This window comes from Quercus lobata, chromosome 4 (genome assembly GCF_001633185.2).
Source record: "Quercus lobata isolate SW786 chromosome 4, ValleyOak3.0 Primary Assembly, whole genome shotgun sequence".
Taxonomy (NCBI): Eukaryota; Viridiplantae; Streptophyta; class Magnoliopsida; order Fagales; family Fagaceae; genus Quercus; species Quercus lobata.
The window spans coordinates 54,035,420-54,054,062 of NC_044907.1; the positions used below are offsets into that span (position 1 = coordinate 54,035,420).

Consider the following 18,643-nt stretch of genomic DNA (forward strand, 5'->3'; position numbering starts at 1 on the left):
TCTCTATACTCTACATCAAGTTATTTCACTTCCCACACACAGATCTCATCTAAAAAAAAAAAAAAAAAAGATCTCATCTCAGTTATCTTCTCTCTCTCTCTTTGTCTCTCAAAAACACACTTTTAAAGACTTTCATGCTTCTATGGTTCTACTCATTTCTCAGATAATCAGTCAGCTTCGTCGTTGCTGTGTGAGGCCAAGAAAGTCCATTTTGAGGAGAACAACTGTTGATCGATGGTGTTTCTGGGCAAGGAATGGGCTGGGTAATTTTATCTTTGGGCCAATTTAATTTTTTGGTTTTATTTATAACACGTTACATTTTTTTTTTTGGTTCTTTTCGAAAGAGTTCAATTTCTTTTTGGGCTTTTCAGAACAAGTTCAAAAGTTGAGAGCAATTATAAATGTTTGCCTCTAACTTCACAAACATTCACCCACCGCATGCTAAACCTGTAATGTATTAAAACTCAATCAGAAAAAGATATAAAGGGGTGAGCTTAACAACACAATAAGTAGAAATAAACAGAACGCACAAGATTGAGTCAAGTACAAGTAATTAAGGATCGCATTTAAAAAACATATTTAAATGATTCCAGTACAATAATTCTTTTAGTCTCATTGTAAGAAAATAAAACTCATAGATTTGGAGTACTTACAGGAAACAGAGAGAAATACCTTTAGATGCTCACCTAAATAGTCATAATGACAAGTAGAATTATCATAAGCTAAAAGTAGTTTTTTTTTTCAATCAAAGGCATGACAGAATTTATAAGTTGAACTTTAATGAGTTTAGAAAGCTCTCCAACAGCACTTTTGTCCCCAAGTCCACGGCAATTAAGTCTCAAGATACTCATAATTCAGCTTCCTTAATCACCTTACTAGAGAGATTCAATAATGAACACAATAACACCTAAATCTGTGACTTTTTAAAAGACAAATTTACCTGTAACTAAGTTAAGGTACTGTTGAGATAATATAGAAGCATTCCACTTTGCAAAGACCCAGCCACATAGTTGTTGGGTGCACGTGGACACCAATGTCCAGCCGACACCGAAGTAGTGCTCAATTAATGAGCTTATGTTTGTGTGACTTTCAAGCCATGTGAAGTTAAACTTTCCTTTTAACCAAAAAAAAAAAAAAAAGAAGTTAAACTCTCCTAGTTCAATTAGAATTATGAAATAGTAGTGCTCTTCAAGAATTATAATTAAAGTTGAGTTAGGAATCCAAATATTCCTAGGAAAAGATGTGAGGCAGCAGACTTTTTTTTTTTTTTTTTCGGAGGCAGCAGACTTATTATACAAAGTAAGGAGTGGAGTGCCGCATGGTGGAAAAGAAAAATGGAGGAAGAAGAAGAAGAAGAGAGCAATCAAGAGGGAGTCGCTTAAAGAAAGAAGACAGCCAAGATAGAGAGTTGTGTGTGGAGAAGAAAATAAAAATGAGAGAGCAAAGTGTTGCCACATTTGAGAAAGATAATCAGTGTGTGTGTGAGTAAAGAAAATAAGAGAGATTTTTTCTTTAGCCGTAAGATATACATAAGAATTATTGTAATTGATTTGATAATAGTGAAATTATTTGAAGTTTATCCTGTGATTTTTTCCTTCAAAGAGAAAGGATTTTCCACTTAAATATTTTGTGTTTTGTGTGTAATTGCTATTTTAGATTGCTAATATTGTAATAATATCATTTGGGACCAAATAATAGTGCCTTTCACTAACAAGAACAATCAACCCCTTCACTCCAAGATATGGGTTGGTCCATGAAGCTAAGAACTCACACAACAATTGACAAGCCTTCGAAGCTACAACGAAGTTGATCAGCACCTTTAGATTTTGAGGCGACGACATCCTTTGAAGGCGCGGAGCCCACAAACGTGGCAAGGGAAGCCCACAAACTAGGTAGCTGAAGGTCTCACTAAGGAGACAAGAAGACCCATGAAGGGACAATGAGGGCTGACGTCGAAGCAAAGCTCGCGAAGCGGCTAGAAAAAGCTTGAGCGCACGATAGCAAACAAGAGACAATCGTGCATTGAGAGGAAAAAAGAATATTTCTCAACCCGCCCAAAAGGAGTAAGAGATGAATTAAAAATAGATAATCTATTTGTAGATAGAACTGGAATGGCTACGGGTTTGGCTCTATTATGGGATTCAGAATGGTATGTGAAGTTGAAAACCTTGTCAAAGAGCCATATAGATGTTATTGTGACAGAGAAGGATGGGGTTTAATGGAGATTGACAGGCATCTATGGGTACCTTGAAAAACTGAAGCGCATTGAGACATGGAATTTGATGCGCCTACTTCATCAACAAGTCACACTGCCATGGATATGCATTAGAGACTTCAACGAGATACTTTCAGCGAATGAAAAACACGGAGGAGAACCGAGGAGTGAGTGGCAAATGGAGAATTTTTGAGAAGTGTTGGATGATTGCAGATTAAGAGACATGGGTTTTAAATAGGGACGGAGGCAGAACTTTGAGTTAGGAGGGGCGGTTTTACTGTTGGTTGTGTGCAGTGATTTCAACTTTTGATTCTGCTACTTTTGTAGGTAAGAACAAAATTATTTTTGTTTAGAATTTTCTAAAGGGCAAGGTTATTTATTTTGGATAAAATTAGTTAATTGAGCTTAATTTTGTTTTAAGTTTTACTAGTAATTTTTGTTGTTGTGCTTTTTTTTTTTCTTTTTTTGGGCTTGTATATTTTGTTTTAGATATTAGATCTATAAATTTTTTTATGGTCACTAAAATGAGGAAAATGCTAGAGCTGCAAGGTTTTTTTTATAAATTACTTAAGTAATAAGTGGTTACTCCTAAGTAAAAAAATGATGTGAGTGGTGTGCCCATATGCGAACCAATAAGAATTTGCTACCAAAAAGGTTTGTAAAAATGTTATAAAAAAGTTTGTGAATATAGCATTACTCTTAAAAGAATTAATGATATTGTTAAAGGGAAATAAAATGTAATTTTATAGAACAAAATTGCTAAAATTAATACACATACATATAATAATATTTTTTTTTTTAAATTTTGGGGGGGCCATTGCCCCTCCTAGTCCAAGGGTAGTTCTGCCCCTAGTTTTAAAATTGCTCACTTCACATGGTGCAATCGGAGAGATGAACAGGATCGAGTATATGTTAGACTCGACTATGGGGTAGCCAAGAATGGTATGATCTTTTTCCTAACTTTGAAGTTCATCATTTAAGTTTTCAAATTCCGATCACATGGCCATTGGGGTGCGATTAAGAACGCAATCTCAATTTCAAATTGGGATGCATAAAAAGAGATTTCATTTTGAGGAAGCATGGGTGAAGGATGAAGGCTATGAGGATACAATTGCAAATGCTTGGTCTGTTTCCTTCAATGGGAGTCCTATGTTCTAGGTGTGTAACAAAATAAAAGAATGTAGGAAGCAGTTGTTAGCTTGGAGTAAAAATTCACTATGTTCCTTAGGCAAAAAGATTGAGGAAAAGCAAAATAGGCTACAAGTGCTAGAGCAAAACAACACAGCATTTTACTTAAAATTGAATACATCCTAGTACACCTAATAACACCACATTAGTTTTTACTTAAAACTTGAAATATGATGTTTATTGAAATATTATTTAGTGTAATTAGATGCATTTATGTTTTGATAATATGATGATGTGGCATGTCCTTATCGGAGGGTGCCAAAGAGTTTACACCAAGCCCCTATAGAATTTAATTTCTTATGTTTATACCATGTAAGTAACGGTTTCGGTAAATAAATTACCTATTGCCACAACTTTTTTTTTCTTCAAAATTATAATGTAAGTAGATTTATACTGAACCTAGACCTAACTTAACCTTAATTAATAGGTACAAGATTAGTTTGGAAATGTGTTTAACCTAATGTGAAATAGTTGGATACTATAGGTATGATGTTTCACAATAACTCTTGATAGAATTTAAATTTTAAATAATAACAACCAGTTATGAGTTATTTTTAATTCCCCTACTTTTATTTTAATTATTTTGACCCTTCCATTAATAAGTTTTTAATTCGGTTCATGTGATTATTTTTCAACGATTAGTTCTTTTACAATATTTCCTAAGTCTGTGTTGTGTATCTAAGAGTTAGGCCATTTTGGATATACATTATTATCAGTTTCTTTTAGATCTTCTCCCATCTCCCTCTGTGTGTGTGTTAAAATACTTAGAATTCTAAAAAAAAAAAAAAAAAATTATTTCCTTTTTTTTTATCATCTTTTTCTATTGATGCTTCATAGTATGAAAGATCACTTAATATATCCATCTATTAGTTATCAAAAACAGAAAGAAAAATGGGTTTCAACTAGTAATAAAAGTAAAACTTGGGTCCTAAAAATTATGGTCGCCCCAAGTTGCTATCTTCCCTCCACCAAAAATGGCTACATTCTTATTAAACATTAAATTAGTTTATCTTATTAGGATAGTTTAACTTAGCTAAAGCACAATTACCTGAATTCCAAGAAAATAAAAATTCTACTCCAACTAAAACTCTAAATATCCTATTAGTTGTTAGAATAGTTTAAGGTAAGTAAAAATCTATAATTTAATTTTTTAATACTTTAAAAGTCTACTTCAACTAAAATTCTATTACCAAAAATTTCAAGGAATTAAAAGTTGGATCCTAGAGGTCATGGTTGTACCAATTGACTATCTTCTCCATCTATTAAAATAAATTTAATTTATGTATTTAGTTGTGTTTATAATCTATCGAATTTTATATTTTAATTCTTCTCAATTTTTTTTTTAATATAATAAAACCTGTATGCTACACGTAGTCTATGTGTCAAGTAGCTAAAATATATATATATATATATATATGTATATTACGATAATTAATTTAAACTTGCTATAATATTTATAAAAATAAAATTTTTAATTAATTTGTGCATCGCACCCTCGTATTATTGACTAAACAAAATATTTTCCTGTCCCAAAAAAAAAAATCATCTATTTACACTTAACATAGTTTTCAATTTGAAGTGGATTCCAGTTAATTCAATTGGTAAAGTCTCTGATGATTGAATAAAAAATTTAGGATTCAATCCTCGCTTACACCAAAAATTGATTGGTGTCTTTATCTAATGATAAAAAGCTATCTTCAGAAGCGGACGCAATAGGTTGAAACTCTCAAAAAAATATTTTTTCAATTTGAACAACGCTTATAGGGCTCCATGAAAACTTTTTCAACCTAACATAATTACCTATGACTCCTAATGGGTGATTTTAATGATATATATAGTATTAATGTTATGAGAAAACTCTCTCTACCGGATATGGACTACTCATGACTACTTTATTTTGCAAGAAATAAAAATGCTGGGTGGTTGGTCTTCGCAGAGGCTTTTTCTCATGTGTTAGGTGATTTGGCAATTCAGTGGTGTACTCTTTAGCTAAGTTTGCTAAATCTATCTTTGATGATGTAATTTGGATGGAAGAACCTCCTCCTCCTACCTGAGAGGTTTTGTTTTTTGATGTATACGCTTCTCTTTTGGATTAGCCCCTCTTTTTGTACCGCATATATGCTTAAGGTGCTTGAGTACCATGCCAACCTAATAGTCTTTTTCTCTCTTTGACTCCCCCTATTTTTAGCACAAAATACATGAGTCAATTATACAAATGGGCATATTAATACTTTTGAAATCTTGTTATTTTTCTTTTGTGTATAGGGAGGGTAATTCCCTACTCATCTTTTGGCCCAATGGGAAACTCTGTTCAATTTGACAGGGCTTATTCTTCTCTCTGGTCTTCCTAGCCTAGTGGCTCAAGCATTAGACAGAGATGATGACATGTTTTGTTTTTGGTTATTCTAGAGGTTTTGAGGGTATTGTGGTCATTTTGGAGGTTTTGAGGGCATTTTGGAGTTTTTAGGGATATTTTGGACATTCAGAGTGTATTTTAGTCATTTGGTGGTTCCAAGGGTATTTTGGTCTTTTTAGAACTTTTGGGGTATTTTAGCAGTTTCTTGGTATTTTAGTCATTCTTAAGAGTAAAATAAAATTTATTAGTACAAGTAATTTTGCCAATTGTGTAAATTATTATATCCCCTACCAATAAGTAATGTAAAATTAACTTCATTTAATAAGGTAATGAGATTAGGGTAGTGTGATATGTTTTGTAATCTTAGAAAACATCAAATGTCACGTTATAGTAATGTGCTTCACATTAAGGTCACATTATGGTGAACCAAAAACTGTCAACCTCAATATCTAAAAATCTCAAAAAACATAATCACGTAGGGGGCATTTAATTCACCGTGATATGTCCTTGATATGATGCATAATACCTTAAGGTGTTTGGTTCATTTATTTTTTTCTAACATTATCATAATCTAAGATTACAAAATATATCAAATCACCTTTTTAAATGGTGATGATCTTACATTACTTATTGGTGGGGATGTAACAATTTATTGAATCGACAAAATTGCCCATACTAAAATATTTTAGTTTACTAATGAGAATTACTAAAATATATATAATAAAAAAAACCCTATAAAATACCCCAAAACCTAAAAAATGACCAAAATACTATAGGAACCGCTAAAATGACTAAAATGCACCACAAATGTCCAAAATATCCCAAACACCTCAAAATAACCAAAATGCCCTCAAAATCTCCAAAATGGCCACAATACCCCCTAAAACTTTTAAATGACCAAAATACCCTTGAAACTTATAAAATTACCAAAATACCCTTGAAACCTCTAAAAATGATCAAAATATCCCTAAACCTAAAAAATGATCAAAATACCCCTAATACCTTTAAAATGAGCGAAAATACATTGAAAACTCTAAAATGACGAAAATACCCCGAAACCACTAAAATGACAAAAATACCTCGAAAACATTAGAATGACCAAAATACCTTCAAAACCTCTAAAATAACCAAAATACCTTTGAAACCTCTAAGATAACAAAAATAATCCCAAAAATACCCCTAAAATCACTAAAATGGCCAAAATACCCCCTCGAAACAATTAAAATTACTAAAATCCAAAATATCTCCAAAACTTCAAAATAACAAAATTTACCCCAAAACTTCTTGAATGACCAAAATAACCCTAAAACCTGTAAAATTATCAAAAATACCCCAAAACCTCTAAAATTACCAAAATACCCCCAAAATTATAAAATGATTAAAAATAGCCCCAAAATCGTAAAAATGACCAAAATGCCCTTAAATCCTCTAGAATGAGCACCCAAAAAAAAAAAAAAAAACTCTAAGATGACCAAAATACCCCAAAACATGTAAAATGATTATAATACACCAAAATTGCAAAATGCCCAAAATGCCTTAAAATCCTCTAGAATGAGCAAAAAAACCTGAAACCAGTAAAATGACCAAAATGCCCCAAAACCATTAGAATGACTAAACTACCTTGAAAATTTTAAACTAGCCTAAAATACCCAAAACCTTCAAAATAACCAAAAGGTTCGGGTTATTTTATGTCATTTAGTGGTTTCAAGGGTATTTTGGTCATTTTAGAGGTTTCTGGATATTTTTGGTCATTTTAGAAGTTTTTGGGTATTTTGGTTAGTTTAGAGGCTTAGTGGGCATTTTTGGTCATTTTTTAGATTTCAGGGGTATTTTGTTCATTTTGAGGTTTTAGGGGTTATGGTCATTTTTTAGAATTTTGAGGGTATTTGGGTCATTTTAGAGGTTTGAAGGGTTTTTTTATTTATTTTTTTTTTCTGCTTATTCTAGAGGATTTGAGGGCATGTTGGTCATTTTAGTGATTTCAGGATGTATTTTAGATCATTTTAGATGTTTTGGGATATTTTGGTTAGTTTTGAGGTTTTTTTTTGGGGGGGACGCGGGGGGGGGGGGGGGGGGGGGGGTTGCTCGTTCTAGTGATATTAAGAATATTTTTGTAATTTTAGAGGTTTCATAGTATTTTGGTCATTTTATAAATTTCGGGGCTATTTTGGTCATTTTAAAGAGGTTTTGGGGTATTTTTGGTTGTTTTGAGGTTTCAGAGGTATTTGAGTGATTTCGGAGGTATTTTGGTCATTTTAGATATTTCAGGACTACTTTGGTCATTTTGAGATTTCAGGGGGTATTTTGGCCATTTTTTAGATTTCAAGTTTTTTTTTTTTAAATAATTTTAATTAAAGGTTTTAAGGGTAATTTTATCATTTTTGGGTCTTTCAAGGGGTTTTTTTTTTTGGTTCAAGGGTAATTTTGGCATTTTTTGGTATTAAGGCTATTTTCAATCAATATATTATTATAATAATTTTAATTATTTCTAAAATGTTTATGAATCAATTATATAAATTTCCTGAATTATGATTGGAATGTAATTTAATGAACCAAATACCTTAATTTCACATTAAGGCAATGTGATTACATGAATCTAAGATTACAAGAATGTTACATTACACCTTGATATAACATCAAGTGAACTGAATGCCCCCTTAAGGTGATCCTAAAGAAATGAAGAGTGATTTCCACAATAGAAAATCCAACATAATCCTTTAATTAAAAGTTTACAATTAAAATCATGTACAATAACGAGGCCATAATTTTTTTTTTTTTTTTTTCCTAGGGGGCCCAAGCTTAATATTAAATATTATTAAGTAAAAAAAACTTTATTACATAAATTTAGTTTAAGTTTTAACTCAATAAAGTTGTGATGTATGTTCTTTCATAGTACTAAAATCATTTATAATTTATCTTGAACTAATCTAGAATCACAAAATATTTCGGTACCGGTTGATATTGATGTACCGTTTCGAGATTATCGTTATTAATATATATAATATTTATTTATTTATTTGTTTACACACATATATATTAATAAAAAATTAAATTTTTATATACAAAATTTTTTTACGTACATAGTTATAAATTTAATTTTTGGTAAAAGGCTAAAAGCCCATATAGTCTTTTTTTTTTGGGATAAACAACCCATGTATATAGTTTATTATTAAACTTTACTGAAGCAAATTATATTCCTAAACTAACCCAATAAGTCTCAACACAATTTCAGCTCAATAACATTAACATGTTTATAAAATATTTCAGTTAGGTTTATTAAGTGAAAGGGAAAAAAAAAGGCATGGCAATTGACAAGATTAGACAAAAAAAAAAAAAGGATGCAGTAAATGACACATTGGTGTAAGGAAAGTGGTTGATAAAATAAACAAAACATTAAAATATTGGTGGTAGGTGATAAATCCGAAGAGTCAGAGTTTAAGGGCGGCCAGTTTGGTAATGACGTTGAAACAACAGTTTTTCCATGCTTAAACAACAAAAATTGTCGGCAAAAAAAAAAAAAAAAGTCTTTGGTAGTAATTATTTATTGTGAGTGTTTGAGTTACAATTATAAAATTAAGGTGTTTAAAGCATGTATTTTAAAAACTTATATCAGTTTTTAGTTTCTAAGTAATATTGATGAATAATCTTTTTGTAAATAAATTGAAAAACGTGGAAACCAAACTTTCTCTCACACCGTTCAACTTTCTTCTCTTTTTTTTTTTTTTTTTTTTTTTTTTTTTTTTTTTTTTTTTTTTCCACGGGCCTACCTTTTTGTCATTTTATTTTTTAATTTTCTTTTTCCCTTAAATAAAATAGTATTCTTTTACAATATAGTCATCCTTTTAAAAAAATACATGTACATACACATGTCAAACACACAATTATATTTTTTTTACATCTTTAAATACATTATTTGAAATATGGTACTAAACATATTTTTTGCATTATAAGAGGCCGTTCGGTAAAAGATTTCTAATAACGTTGTTTAAGTTTTATGGAAATACGTGTGGATTAAAAAATAAAACGTATTATGGTGTTTAAATAACAGTTTTTGTTGTTTAAACACCGTACGAAACGGGACCTAAATATTTTAAATATGTATTTTTACAACATTTTTTAATTCACAAATTTCATATTATTTTGAACGCCAATACTTAGGGTCTGTTTGGATACTACTTATTTTGCTAAAAACTGAAAACACTGTAGCAAATAATTTTAAATGCCAGTTGATTCTTTGGGGTTGAAACTACTATAGCGTTTTTGTTTTTGTTTGTTTGTTTATTTGTTTTTGTTTTTGTTTTTTTTTTTTAATAATTTCACTCCTTTCCCAGTAGCCACATAAAAATTTGAACATAAAAAAAAAAAAAAAAAAAATCTTTAGCTTTTTCGGCATTGAGAAGTGAAATGTCATCTAGGTCTTGGAGGCCCAGTGTGAAAGAGTTCCCAACACTAATTGAAAGAAGAGATGGGGAGCATGGTCTCTTGACCTAAACCATTCTCTCTCTCTCTCTTTTTGATATGCACGAGGTGGAGCTTCCTCCCTCTTTCTCTCATGGAGTTTGGTCTTATGAAGATCTAATGTTTTAGTTTCTTGATTTGGGAACTCGGTGGTGGTGGATGGGTTGATAGGTGGTGGGTTTGATGGGTTGATAGAGAGTGGGTTTGATGGGTTTGATATGGAAACTCGATGGTGATGGGTTTGATTTGGTTTTGGTTTCATATGGATTTGATGGGTTTGATTTGGTTTTGGTTTCATATGGGTTTGATGGGTTGATCGGTTTTGATTTTTTTTCATATGAGTTTGATTGGTTTACTCTCATATTGGTGGCTTCTGTCTTGGTTTTGATTTCACTATTTTGATCTTCTATTTTGATGGGTTTGCTGGGTTTCAAGAACATGAATAGTCATGTTCTGGGAAGAACACAAAGAACAAGTTCTTCCAAAAAAATTAATGAAAAGAAAAGGAACAGTACACGTATGCCCAATTTTATTGAAACAATGCATTCAGCCAAAAATTTTTGTGTTTGTTCTGAAGTCGTGGGCGTTTATCTTGGAGAGCACTGTAGCCGTGGGTCCCTCAGTTTAAAACGCCAAAGGAAGACATGGGGTAAATAAACGCAATCCAAATGCTCACTTAAACACCACCGTCAAATGGCCCCACATGTTTTTCAATTTTTTCCATGTATTCCCAAGTGTCTTGTTCAGTCTCTTTACTCTACAAGAAGTTATTTCCACTTCCTACACATAGATCTCATCTCAGTTATTCTCTCTCTTTAATTTCCCTCCTTTTTGTTTGGTTGAAAGTGGAAAAGTGAAGGCATGAAAAGTGTATGTTTGTATAAATTTATTTATATACCATTGTTAAAAACTAATGCCAATTAAAACAAAAAAGTGACAGAAAAAAATCACCTAAATTTATTAAAATATATATATATATATATATATGTCTAGAAAAAAAAAATCACGTCTAAAAAATATTTTTTTAAAAAGTACTGGACGAAGTCTACCCAGAAAATCAAAAGAAAAAAGATGAAAAGAAAATAGAAAAGAAGAAGTAAGAGGCTAGCGTCCAAAAAAAAAAATAGGCAATGTACAAACCAGGCCCAAAAAAAAAAAAAAAAACCAACAACAACGTATTGGACAAGTCCGCCCAGTTCATATGGGTATTTTCGTCATTTACCTATCAAACTTTCTTTTCTTTTTATTTTAGGGAGAAAACTTTTAGTGGAATTGGAGAGAAAACATCCGAGCTCTACCATTATTTTCCTCCCTCCTTCTCCCAACCAAACACTTTCCCAAAAGTTTTTTTTTTTCTCCTTAAAATCCACTTTACCAAACACACCTTAAAGGCTAAAACTTAACCCCTGTTAGCCAGCGCCATAATGGATTGATCTATTCAAATGAGCTTTTAGTATTTTCTTCATATTTTTCTTAATTCAATATATAAAAAAATGTAGAATTTAGGTTTTTGTGTTAGTGTGCGTATGCATCATAGAGATTGCATATTGCGATCTTGGGCACGCATTTGTTAATAGACCATCTAAAGAAAATTTTGATATTATTTTTAATTGTGGGAAATATAAAAACTATAAAATAAATAAGTTATTATTATTATTTTTTTTTACTTTACCATTTAATTATAGATATTTTGGGCTTTTAGGTGATAATAATAAGGCTAAATTGTAAACTACACTCTTAAAGTTTTTAGATGTTTGGATTTTATACCCTAAAATTTTAGAATTTAGATTTTACCCCTGAAGTTCTATTCCATTTGTATTAGTAGTCCATCTACCCATATTTTCCGTTAAGTGCATGACACATAAACATTTTACGTATGTTTAGTTTATCTAATAAAATGATGTCACATTACTTACGTAGCCTAAAATAACAAAAAAAATGACATGAATAATAAAAATGATGTGGCATCTCTCTATTGGATGAACTAAACACGTACGACAAGCTTATGTGACACTTGATAGAAAAATATAGATGGAGACTACTTATACAAATAAAATAGAACTTTATGGTATAAAATCCAAACACCACAAATATTAAGGGTGTAATTTACAATTTATTAATCTAATGATAAACAATATTTTATACAAATTTATGTATGGAAAGTTCTAAATGAATTATTTTTTTGTATTTTATTTTTTTGAAAAAGAATTATTTTTTTTTGGTAATTGATGACATATCAACATGTAAGCTCAATTATCTAGATTTTTTTTTTTTTTTTTGAGAAGGAAATTATCTAGATAAAAAAAAAAAAAAAAATTTGTATTAGCCTCTTTTATGTATTACTCGGTTTGGAAAGGTTTCCGAGTCAGTCTCGGAATTCAGTTTTTTGAATCAGCACCGCCTTTAGTCCCTTACCCAACCCTTATAAATACCTCACCACTTCCACACACAGTCACACACACTCTCAACTTGCATCTCTCTCTCTGTTTTCTTTGTGTCTGTTTGTGTGTTTGTTTGAAAACGACAATGGCGTCGACAAGCATGGAAGTTGAGAAGAAGGTGAAGAAGATGATAAAGCTGAGGAGCTCAGACGGTGACACGTTCGAGGTGGAAGAGAACGTGGCCATGGAGTCTTGGAAAATAAAGAAAAACATGATGATCCAAGAATACAACTGCGCCGGCGAGCCTGTAATCCCATTGCCGATCATACCAAGCAACATTCTCGCACGAGTCATCGAGTACTGCAAGAAACATGCCTCCGAGTCCCATGGTGAGTCACTCACCGCCTGGGACGCCGAGTTCGTCAACCTCGACAACAACACGCTCTACGAGCTCTGTGTGGTTCGTACTCCATACCCTTCTCTTTCTCGCATTCCATTCTGGTTTTGCCTTTTGTTTTTGCTATTTTCATTGACTGTGTTGTGTTTTTTGGGTTGTTATGCAATTTTTGTCCTTCTTGATGGTGTTCTTTTTTATGAAAATAAACATAAATTCTTTATTGGGTTTTTGTTTGGATGCTGAGAAAACAAGAGGGTGACAACCTGACAAGGAAAAAACATGGGGAAATTGAGTCCTGTTATGATTTACTTTTCTTTCTTAAAAAAAAAAAAAAAAAAACCTTTTGCAATTCCATTCTGCTTTGGCCTTTTGTTTTACTATTTTTATTGATTGTGTTGTGTTTTTATGCAATTTTTGTTCTTCTTGTTGTTCCTTTTTATTAAAAAAATAAGAAAGATTTCTTTTTTGGGTTTTTGGTTGGATGCTGAGAAAATAAGAGAGTCCCTGGGAAAAATATATGGGGAATTCGAATCCTGTTATGTTCTAACTTTTCTAATGAGAAGGGATTATTTAATGGGCTGAATGTTTATTTTGCCCTTCATGGTTCATTCATTCTGTTACCTGTTCCTTTATTTTAGTTTACTATTTTCTTTGACTAGTATGTGTCTTTTCTTTTCTTTTTGCGGGGTTGTAGATACATAAAAGGTGAGAATTTTAGACAAGAATTTTTTTTTTTTTTTTAATTCCTTGAGTTTGTGTTTTGAGGCTGAGAAAATAAGAAGCGAGAAGGAAAAAGATGGAGTTTTGTTTTATTGTTTTTAAAAATTTAAAAAGGCGAACCTTTTGTTTGATGATATGTTGATTATCTTGAGGTATGCCTCTGCCAATTGAATTCATTAGTGCTATCAATTTGTCATGTGACTATGGTTTAATTTTGGTCGGTCCTACTGTCAATTAATTGTGGGAAGTTGTATTTGACTAGTTTCATTTACTTTTCACTCTTTTATCAGGCTTAATCATTATCTTCTCTCATTTGGGTGTTCCTATTTTTGTTATTTTCAGGCAGCCACCTATCTGGACATTAAGGGTTTGGTTAGATTAACCTTGAAGAACATGAGGGGAATGACTTTAGAACAGTCCAATACGTTGTCGGATTTACGGTGGAAGAATATTAAGGACGTAATGAGGGCACTGAAGGATTCTCAAGACATTCAATATTTTAATATAGAAGAAGAACTAGTGAGGGTGTTAGCAATGAGAACTAGTGAGGAATTGAGAATAGACTTGAACTTTCCATTTGCATAAAAATTACATGAATGCTGATGCAATGCGAGGGTTTAACTTTTGTTTTGTCTCAAGTACTATTTTAATTAAGATTTAGAGTGATAATTTTGATAATTCTGATTACTTATTTGCCCGTTCATATTTATAAGCATACATAAATTTTTTTTTTTTTTTTTTGGAGGGAGGGTGGTTTAGCTCCCCTTGCCCCATTGCAGCTTCACCATTGCTCTCACCCATGGCCAATGGCTCTTTAGCCAAATGGCAACTCCCCCCCTTATGGTGGATATATATCCAGGTTAGACCATCAATGTCTTCATCCAAAGAACAAAAAAACTAAATAAAACTCTTTCACATCACACATTCTATATACACAAAAAGAGAAGCTCTTTCACATCTAATTTTGAATGTTGACCATGCCTATACATTTGAGGCAGGGCTAGTAAAATTTTACCTGAGATTAGATTGAACTTCGCTACAGGTTCAAAATGAAAATTTGACATATAAATACTCAAAGGTACAACATCATGAAATTTTTTGTGTACAAGAAGAGGAGAAACCAAGAGGTTTATATTTAACCAAATGTTTCATCTTGTCCAGTCCACTTCTGCATTCGTTCTAATGCTATCTCTACCTGTAATTCCAATTAAAATGATTAAAGACAGTCATTTCTTGATCCTCATAGTAAGATTTAGTTATTATTTATTTTAAGCATTCTAAATTCCACAGGTAACTTTTCTAGTCCATGCCGTGTATTATATGTCCAGTTATTACCTAACAATCTTACAGCAAGTGAAACAATATCATTTCTCACCTCCTTGTTCCAGTTGGTTTTATAAATGATATGCAAGAGGATCAATGTCTGCAAAACTGTCCCCAAAATCATGCCAATCCAGATTCCCTACAGCAACAATGACCAATTGCAAAACTTTCAGAGATGGAGAGAACCATATGAAATATCTCTACTTAGCCATTAAAGAATAGATAAAACAATAGAAGTATATGATACTAGAGCACAGTATCAGACCGTTTCTTAACATGATATACCATGGATGTCAAATTTTGAAAATATTATGAAAAATAAAGAGAAGATAAGAAAGAAAGAATGGAAGAGTTTAACAGCATGGTTCAACTCTAATGACCTCTATCTACAATTCAAAACTCAAAATTAATGTTACATCTTTCTCATTCACTTTGATAAATACCAACACATTATAATAAAACACATATTTATAACAAGTTTTACAAAATTTCAATATAGGCCAACTACTAATTCAATACATATACATGTGGCTGACCTTAACTAATTTGTTGAGAATCCATAGTTGATCCCAAAATTTTGGAACTAAGACTTTGTTGTTGTACTCAATCAATACATACATGATACATGTATGAATTTGGATTTCTTATCAATATGAATAATTTCAAATCCCGTGACTTACCCTAAGTCACGGGATTAAAGACAACAAAAAGTAGTACTTTACCTCCACTCCTAGTCTAGTTTTGTAGCCGAGAAGAAAGCCAAGAGGGAGTCCTACAACGTAATAACAAAACAAGTTTATATAAGCCACTATGGCTTGCCAACCTCCTCCAACAGCAACACCTGCAATAATAGCATTTTCATTACATGTTTTAGACAACATTTGGGTACAGATATCATACTATAACTATTTCCTTCACCTGAGATAACTGGCTGAACACTATTAAGTATCATGGTTATAGAAAGAAGGAAAGCTAAACGAGAAACAGCCCGTTGCATCTCTTTATCTCCAGTAAAGATGATAGCAAAATGGTCTTTTGCAACCAAGATAATGGTTCCACACAAAATCCCAATGAAAAGAGATTCAATGACAGTGACAATGACTGAGTATTTGGCTGCTCTAGGGTGTCCAGATCCTAGCTCATTGGAAACTCGAACACTGGAAACGAATCAAAATATATAATTTGTGAGCTAAGAAGAATAACATACGATGTTAAAGAATTTTTTTTTTATTATAACCTTATTGCTGCATTGATGCCAATGAACAACATGCCTTCCCACCCATTTAAGTTCATGCTGAAACAAGAAAAATAAAGCACAAATTAAAATTTGAGATTATGCATAGATTCAGAAAATCAAATACTATTCATATGGAAGTTGAAGTGAAACTAACATAAATCTTACATCTGGTTTTATTAAGAGTGATTGGCGTATTTTTCAAACATGTTACATAATATTTTCTTGTAAAAAATGTTTTGTAACTTTGGAAAAACAAATTTCTTAATTTCATGACACTCAAATAGCTTCACTCCCAATTTCTTGCTCCTACTATCCAATGATTCTGAGTTAGCATCCATCAAACTGTTCCATAGTATCATATTTCCCATAATTTTGCAAGCACACTACCTTTCCACTACTGTTTATCCTTAAATGGGGACGTGGAATTTTTAACTTTTAAATGAGAGGCATGGTTGAGACAGGGTCAAACAAACTTAAAACCCCCTGCTCTAATACCATGATAAATTGCCTCTTATCCTAAAAACTTTGGTCGATAGAGAATTGTGAATTAATCACTTTTAAACATTATTCAAAAAATGTTGACATGATCATGAGTGTCATGAGAATGTTCTCTTTTTTTTTTTTTTAGAAAAACAAAAATGAACATTCTCAGGACACTGTCCTAAAGTTCTTTCAATTGACTGTCATCTCACCAGATTGAAAGGGAACCAACAGCAATGATAGGATTCTCCAGGTGTCCAGTGAGAACAATTATAGTCATCATATACCAAATCTCTAGGCAAATCATTATAGCTGAAGCAATGGAGAGCCTCACAAAGGGCCAAATGTCCTTGAAGGCTAACCATGACAATCCTTTCCACCCATCCTTGCACCAACCAACAACATAAACTGACTGACCCAAGGAGATGATCCATGCCGAGATGTCAAACGCGGCAGCAGCACCACTAATACCCCAGCCAAACACTTTCATGAAGATAAAGAGGATTACAATGTGTAGAATTAAAGCCACAAAACCAAGCCACGCCAGAAATCCAACCTTGCTCTGTGCCTGCAAGAACTTTTGGGTTGGAAAGTTGAAAGCAAGTGAAAACATTTGAGGGATGATCTGTATCGAAAACTTTCCAGCAAGCTCAGCAATGTCATCTTCTTGTCCAAGGAGTTTTAGGATTGGTGTTGCGAATATGTAAAGAGGCAATAGGCAGAAACAAGTCACAAATAGAATAATCCATGAACGTTGCAAATATACCCCTAGCATTTCCACTTGCCCGGCACCAAATGCCTGACCACATAGTGTCTCCAGTGCACTTCCCATACCAAACTGCGATTTTGTGTTATAAAATTAGGATTTTTCAGATAGTTTTAGCTATTATAATAGCATATTATGAGTGAAATAAATGGTTTGATGATGTAATAACAGAGATGAACATTTTTTGCATCATTGCATGCAATGCAAGCATGCAACTAAATAGAATGTTCAAACAAAAAGGTAGTAATACTAATAACATCAAGCAAATCCAGGAAAAAGTAGGTCATGATTCAATTGACATTGAGAAGACCTCAAAATAATGAAGAAAGCTAGAAATTTTATAACATCCATCATGATTTTGATCTGTTCTTGGCTTCTAAGAACATATTTGCTTTCCTACGCTTGCCTAGCAACAAATGAAGCACCAAATAAATCCCTATTGATACTATAAAATGGTTTCATAGAAAAACAAATTGCAGGTGGTTTAACTTGTAAAATTATACAAACAAAACTGGATAACCTTGGCCATAAAAATATTGAATTCATTCAAACATTGTAAAACCTGAGCTAACAATTGTAAGAACCTATGGTATTTGAACACTAATAAAATTTTACTACAAACCATAAAGAACAAAATAGAAGACGTAAATGTAAGTATGACTAGGAACGAGAAAAGTTGTAGAGATGTTGAAAGAAGCTAACCAAGAAGCCAAAAGAGAAGTTTGAAATGACAGACAAACTTATTGCAACTGCAGAGAGCTCCATATTTCCAATGTGTCCAACAAAAATATTGGTAAACGAATTGACAGCATAATTGCACAAAATGTTGAATGCTATAGGGGCTGCAATTGACCATAGCTTTGTGGTCTCTGCATAGCATATACATTTTATGTCATAAAGATTGTTGGGAGGAGGATAATCTCCAGCATTGGTCTCAATTAATGTTGTAGGTGCAGGGTGGAGCTCCGCAGTTTCCAAGGACCCGGCATCTATCAAATGTGATGGACTTTGAGACTTCAATGGTTCTCTAGGTGATGAACCTGCAGAGGAAGAACTAGAGCCAGTCCTTTCCTCTGCCTTGAGTGCTTCATTTTCTTGTTTTTCCCCTATTTTTGCAGATTT

General features: G+C 32.3%; 2 protein-coding genes across 2 annotated transcripts; one reads left to right on the forward strand and one right to left on the reverse strand.

Annotated features, from left to right (window-relative positions):
- The first annotated feature begins 12,697 nt into the window (after positions 1-12,697).
- Positions 12,698-14,374, forward strand: LOC115988154 (SKP1-like protein 4). Its single transcript, XM_031111797.1, has 2 exons — positions 12,698-13,058; positions 14,058-14,374. Exons 1-2 carry the CDS (start codon positions 12,744-12,746, stop codon positions 14,298-14,300), a joined length of 558 nt encoding a protein of 185 aa, XP_030967657.1. The 5' UTR covers positions 12,698-12,743; the 3' UTR covers positions 14,301-14,374.
- A 273-nt stretch (positions 14,375-14,647) lies between these two features.
- Positions 14,648-18,643, reverse strand: LOC115985454 (protein DETOXIFICATION 34; the record flags this gene model as incomplete). Its single annotated transcript, XM_031108388.1, has 7 exons — positions 14,648-14,910; positions 15,091-15,177; positions 15,761-15,879; positions 15,957-16,195; positions 16,276-16,332; positions 16,968-17,593; positions 18,224-18,643. Coding segments are annotated over 7 exons (1,608 nt in total), but the record flags the coding sequence as incomplete, so codon positions are not given.